Raw genomic sequence first — 6,608 nt, 5'->3', positions numbered from 1 at the left:
TATACCACCTGTCACATGTACACACTTATGAAAGGCTGCTAGAGAAACCTTTGTTACCCTTGGTAACTACTTTTATCTTCACACTATATTAACTCTTGCACTGTTATTTTCATACCTAAATGTGCTTAGCTGACCTGCTTGCATTTCACCCCTTGAGTAACTTCAGACTAGACAAAGGCAAAGACATGACAGCAACTTGGCATGACAGTCAGACAAAGTCAACAGTCCTTCCCTAAATTAATCCTTAACTCAGGCTTGTGGCTGCCCCAGCATACCTGCAAAGGATAGAGTCCATGATGGTAATATCCAGGTTTGGCATCTTCAGGATGGACTTCAAGTCCAAGCAATCCCCCTAGGCGAAGGATCCTGAAGACAGGTGTACAGTAACTTGCACTCCGGTCTCGGCATATTTTAGCAGGTCACATAGTTATATAGCAGACGAGGTTGAAAAAAAGACACAAGTCCATCAACACAAGGTCAGCAGGACAGACTCCGGCAATGGTAACAGCAGCAACCGCTCTCTCTTGTTCTCTAGCCCCCCCCCTCTGGTCTTGACCTCTGTCCCTTTTATAATACACAGAACCAGTGGGTTGGACTCAACAAGTCCGCCAAGAAAAAAACAGGAACATAATTAACACTAAACCTCCTGACTGGGGCAGCATAAAACTCTACCTGCCTACAAACTTGCCCCACAGAAACAACTAAAAAGATAGGAAATATTTTAAGTTATTTTAGGTATGCTGTGTGAATGAGAACAAACATATAGCAGGAGTTTCTCGATTTTGACTGCAAAGGTGGAAATACATTATATTCTCCTTTTGTCCCTCCCCAGCATCATTCCGGGTTGGGTGCCAAAGGAAACACCTTTGAGTAAGGAAGTGCATGTGACTCATGCTTCATGAAAATCCCATCAGCTTTTTTTACATGAGAAGTGGCCATACATGGCCCTGCTTTGGGCCAATTCCTGGCCTGTCAGCACCACCAGGTTTCACAAACCTTGTCTGAAAAATCAAAGGTGATAGGTGGAAAATTGTCAGATGCAGTCACTGTCCAGGTATTCAAGCAGCTGCACCCATCAATACTTTAGCAGACAGTGTAGATTCCTCGCAGGAGGGTGGCTAGCTTTGCACATGGTGTTACTTTTCTCCTGGTGGCTAAACAGAGTGGTAGAATAGAAGAAGGAAGGTATGAATATTAAGGACATATGATTCTCATAAATACAATTGGGTTTTACCATCTTCTTCACCAACAGGTTTGCAGTACAAGGATGGAATGTATGGAATTAATTGATTAGGCAGATCCTCTCACTACATGGATGTGGGAAAATCTAAGGGGGATTATATGGAGAATGTACAGTCAGATTGTATGGCCAACATTCAATTCTGAAGTACAACATTACAAAAACATTTCCCATTGGTTATGTATTTAAGTAATATGTCCCAGAACCATCCCCGGGTCAATATGGTTGTTGAACATGTCCCTGATGGTATACAGGACGATAGGTACGGCCTTTACGCCCACATGAACTTTAATGGTACCCCAGTCTTAGTCTGCAGGGTTCAATATTGAGTTGGCCCACCCTTTGCAGCTATAACAGCTTCAAATCTTCTGGGAAGGCTGTCCACAAGGATTATTAGTGTATCTATGGGAATGTTTGACCATTCTTCCGGAAGCGCATTTGTTAGGTCAGGCACTGATGTGGACAAGAAGGCCTGGCTTGCAGTCTCTGCTCTAATTCATCCCAAAGGTGTTCTATCGGGTTGAGGTGCAGGCCAGGTAAGTTCCTCCACTCCAAAGTCGTTTACCCATGTCTTTATGGACCTTGCTTTGTGCACTGGTGCACAGTAATGTTGGAACAGGAAGGAGCCATCCCCAAACTGTTCCCACAAAATTGGGAGCATGAAATAGTCTAAAATTTCTTGGTATGTTGACGTCTTAAGAGTTCCCTTCACTGGAACTAAGGGGCCAAGCCCAACCCCTGAAAGACAACCCCACACCACAATCCCCCCTCCACCAAATGATTTATGCACTGGTCCAAAGCAAGGTCAATAAAGACATGGATGAGTGAGTTTGGGGTGGAGAAACTTGACTTGCCTGCAGCCCTGACCTACTGACCTCAACCCGATAGAACATCTTTGGGGTAAATTAGAGCCGGGCCTTCTCGTCCACATCAGTGCCTGACCTCACAAATGTGCTTCTGGAAAAATGGTCAAACATTCCCATAGACACAAACCTTGTGGACAGCCTTCCCAGAAGACTTGAAGCTGTTATAGCTGCAAAGGGCAATATTAAACCCTATGGACTAAGACTGGCCATTAAAGTTCATGTGTGTGTAAAGGCAGGCATCCCAATACTTTTGGTAATATAGTGTATGTAAGAGCGGTGACATTTTTTTCCCAATGTGTTATGAGGTTTATTATATATTCTTGTATTATCTGCTAAATTTCAGGTAAACGTACAAAAGGTGCAGTGCACTGCATAATACAGGGATACTCATCTTAGAGCAATAATTATGTTTTTGACTATGCAGAGACTGTATTTAGATTTATTAAACATATGTCTTAAGTTGATATATACGCCAGTACTGCTTGGGATTGTGATGCTGCTGCTCATTTTATTGTATTTCTTTTCTTTATTTTATTTTTGTTTATTTGTGATTTTCTTTTTTGTATGTTTGTTTTTTTGGAAAACTTACAAAACTTTCAATAAAAACTATTTGACAAAAAAAATAAATAAAAAAAGATGCCCCATAACTCCTGGATTTTGCTTACAATGATTTGTTTAATACATGTTTTGGAAATAAAATATTTTTAGATTTATTAATAAAAAACAATAAAACAATACCTTGACCCCAGTACAAAACATCTATTTTTTATTTTCTCATAAATATAAATAATTACATATATACAATATCTACAAATAAAGTTTATCTGAGCATATGAAAATATATACACATAGGACTAACTGCAGCCACACTCTTCGACAATCATTTCTTCATGATGCCTTAAGACAACATCACTGCCTTCATAATACAGCATGGACAATGGACTCATTCTCACTGGGACGCAGGATGGGCAATCCACCTTCTCAGGCTGGTACAGCTTCACCACACTCTGAAAATAACAAGAAGAAAATTGTGAATCGTGATGTTAACAATAAATTGTGTGTTTTGGGTTTGCTATATTAAAAAAAAAAAAAGTAATGATACAAATACTCAATTTATTTTGTAATTTTACTGTGCATCATGTGATATAACACTTAATTTTCTAATATCTAATCGTACAGATGAAGGGGGTTGATTCATTAAGAATGGACACAACAGCACAATCCGAAAGATAGACTTGGTGCCCAATCAGAATTCTTGCATAGTTTCTAACAAAGTGAATTTTCATACAGTATTCTGTTAATTTTTTATGTTTCTTTTAAATTATTTTTGCTAATACAAAATTCTCTATGAAATGGGAACCTTTTATACAGATATATTTTCATTGTTGACAGTAAAAGTAAAAGTAAAAGCACTAAACAGAAAGCACATCCTATAATAAGAAAATTTTGTTTTTTATATGTCTGTATATATTTTCTAACTATATATATATATATATATATATATATATATATATATATATATATATATATATATATATATATATATATATATATATATATATGTGTGTGTGTGTAGGCAGATTTTTTTTAACACAAAAACTCTCATTGATACAAATTTTTACATTAATCTGCCCATAGTCATGTATATAGTTAAATTAATACAGTTTTCTAAAAAAATAAAGGGCATGGTTTCTCTTTTAGAATGCCATATTTATCTTTTGAAATGACTAATGTCAGAAAAAGAGATACCACTGTCCTTCAATTATGACATAAATGCTCTAGAAATAATTACATACAGAGCTGTGTCACTAGCATCCTAAAATTTTTTTTTTTTTTGCAGTTGGCACAAGTGTGTTATGTATTTGTTATAGAATGTTAAAAACATTATTAGAATTGGATTGCATCCCCTCTCTTACCTTCATGTAAGCATGATTTGTTGGTTTGAATGTCTCATTCAATGGGATTGGACATGCACCCTCACATCTGTAGGCATTATACTTCTTGGGAAAGACGATCCAATCTCCCCATCCAATTTCACCAAAGTCTACAAACATATCCACTCTTTGGCACAAGGGTTTGCCATGTTCTACAGGCCTTGAAGGCACATTGTTTATCAGCATAGGGTGGTTCTCATTCCTGTTCCTTCTATGTCTTCGGATGGCTGATACTCTGCTAGCTTTCTCCAGTGTAACATACTTTGAGGACTCCACTGTTTTGATGAGACTCTGAGAACCAACTACGCTGTCATAGGACTTGTCCTTTGCAAACACTACAAGCACAACCCTCTCTGTACTGAATATATAAGTGGTCTGTTTTCTACCATATTTTGGTTCGAATTCCATATTGGTGTCCATAGTTTTCTCTGTTATGTACTTGGACTTTATATGCTCATCTGCATATTTTTCTCTTACGTGCTGGAGGAAGAGCTGAAGCATTTGGGTGAGGTCGAAGCTAGCCCAGGAAGAACCTTTTAAGGTAGCAGGATCTATCGTGAATGACCCAAGGAACAGTTCTTTTTCTTTCTTGCTGTGATAGATGTCTAAGGTTTTGTCCTCTAAAACCAGGAATGAAGGGATGTGTATTCTAAGCTGGGCCAACTGTAACTCATTGCTGCTAGAAATCGAGGACATATCGAAAGACAACTTGAGGCGATTATTGACTTCTGTACAATCTGCAGAAAAACAAACCAGTTCCGAAAATATTAACATTCGTATATTGTTCTGCAGTTTTGTTTTTCTAGATGTCACTAAGAAGAACATGTCATGTGTCAAACTGCTGTCTGTATGGTGGCCAGACAGGAATAGACGTAGACACTCAATACACAAAAAGTAGCTGGATAACAAGTGTTTTAACACTTATACCCAACAGGGGTATGTCTAGTAATAGACCATCCATCTTTCTGACTAGAGGAACAAGAAAAGGGTCATTCCTCGGCCACATGAAGAACAGTTAATCATATTACTTTTAATGTACTTGAAAGCAAATGCATCATAAAACTTGTCAAAAATGCCTATTCATTTTAAATTAAAACCACTCACTTAAATCTTAACCCATATAAGCTTTAACGTGTTAGTGCCATTTCAAACGTAATTTTCAGTATTTTTAAAACTTCAGCTTTCAATAAAATAACACTTGGTGATCATGCTATAAGGGGTGTTGTTCAGACAATTCCTGTTATAGAGTGACAACGCTTTGTCCCTGTCTCCCAATTGTGCTTCTATGTTGTCACCTTATTGGACAGGTTTTTACAAAAGACAAAAAGCAGCTCCTTTTACACACATTCTGCAGGAATGGCCTACTGTTGTCACCATCAGGAAGCTCGCACTGAAAAATACAATGCTGCCCTTACTGGAGTGCATGTAGATGCAAAGAGGCTGGAGGAGATCACCAGTGCTGAGATGCAACAAGGCATGAAAAAAGGGGGAAATGTATTTGTTAAAAAAAATTATTATTAATCATTATTGAATAAACAGTGCTTTAGCAAACAAAATGCTTCAACAGCTAAAATTGAAATCTAATTAAAGAAAATGGTTGGTTAAACATACTTAAAAAATAAAGTAGCCATTGGAGCTAATGTACTTACTTTTTGCAACGAGGCTTAGCACAATGTCATAATCTGAAGTGTTGGCTCGTTCAGATAATTTTGACTCATTCCTCATGAGAAGATTGTGGTAGAGTTGCATCATATACAGAGGATACTTGATATTTTGTACGTGTCTTTTTCCGGAAAGAATTGATGAAAGTTTTAAGCTTAGGTCAGATCCTGGAAGATCAAGTCTTGACTCCGTTTCAAAAAGTGTAGGCACCCCATGTACTATGAACAATAGTACAAAACTCAGTGCAGTATTAAATACAATCATCTCTCCTCAACTTTTCTGTATTGCCCCTTAACTCAGGAGATGTTGCCAGTTCTCACACTCTCTCAACACTGGTCTTGCCCTCTGTATATATAGCAGGGAGGCTTGACCTGTTCCTTTACTCTTCACACCTAATGACCTTTTGATCTACATGACCTTAGCATCAAAAGCCATTCACTTCTAGGGCCATGTCAACTCAATGGCTCCCTGCTGCTAAACTAATGACTCCACAGTGGGATTCTTGCAAAATGTCAAAGCTGCATCCTATGATACCTCAAGCCTCAATCTGAATGAGAACTGTCGGGTTGTAACATTACAGTAAAAAGTCTACATACATGTACCTATGGATTTCCAAGTCTTTCTGTTACTCTTCGACAGGAAACAGCCGAATTTCGATCCATCTATGGGCAGGCTGGTTGTACTGAAGTCGATTCAGTGTAAATCCAGCCTGCCAGGTTTTCTTTGTGCAATCACTGCTGGCGGCTATAACTTCTTGTAAGTATAGGGTGATGGGGTGGTCATCGCGTCCTCCATGTTTCCTGGGTTCTTCTGGGCTACGCTAGGCACTTTAGATAGGGTAACTGCTTTACATATGGGGTACCTTGACTGGAACAGACACCTGAAATGAAATAAACTCTCTTAATT

The 6,608-nt window shown here is 38.2% G+C and overlaps 1 protein-coding gene across 1 annotated transcript; it reads right to left on the bottom strand.

Annotated features, from left to right (window-relative positions):
• Nucleotides 1-2,940: 2,940 nt before the first annotated feature.
• On the bottom strand, nucleotides 2,941-5,966 carry LOC141134040 (nodal homolog). Its single transcript, XM_073623629.1, has 3 exons — nucleotides 5,690-5,966; nucleotides 4,023-4,777; nucleotides 2,941-3,113 (listed from the first exon to the last, which is right to left on the bottom strand). Exons 1-3 carry the CDS (start codon nucleotides 5,964-5,966, stop codon nucleotides 2,961-2,963), a joined length of 1,185 nt encoding a protein of 394 aa, XP_073479730.1. The 3' UTR covers nucleotides 2,941-2,960.
• Between the last annotated feature and the right edge of the window lie 642 nt (nucleotides 5,967-6,608).

Source organism: Aquarana catesbeiana, linkage group LG03 (genome assembly GCF_042186555.1).
Source record: "Aquarana catesbeiana isolate 2022-GZ linkage group LG03, ASM4218655v1, whole genome shotgun sequence".
In the NCBI taxonomy this organism is placed as follows: Eukaryota; Metazoa; Chordata; class Amphibia; order Anura; family Ranidae; genus Aquarana; species Aquarana catesbeiana.
Note: the sequence above shows the minus strand (reverse complement) of the source record. Positions and strands in the feature narration are given on the sequence as shown.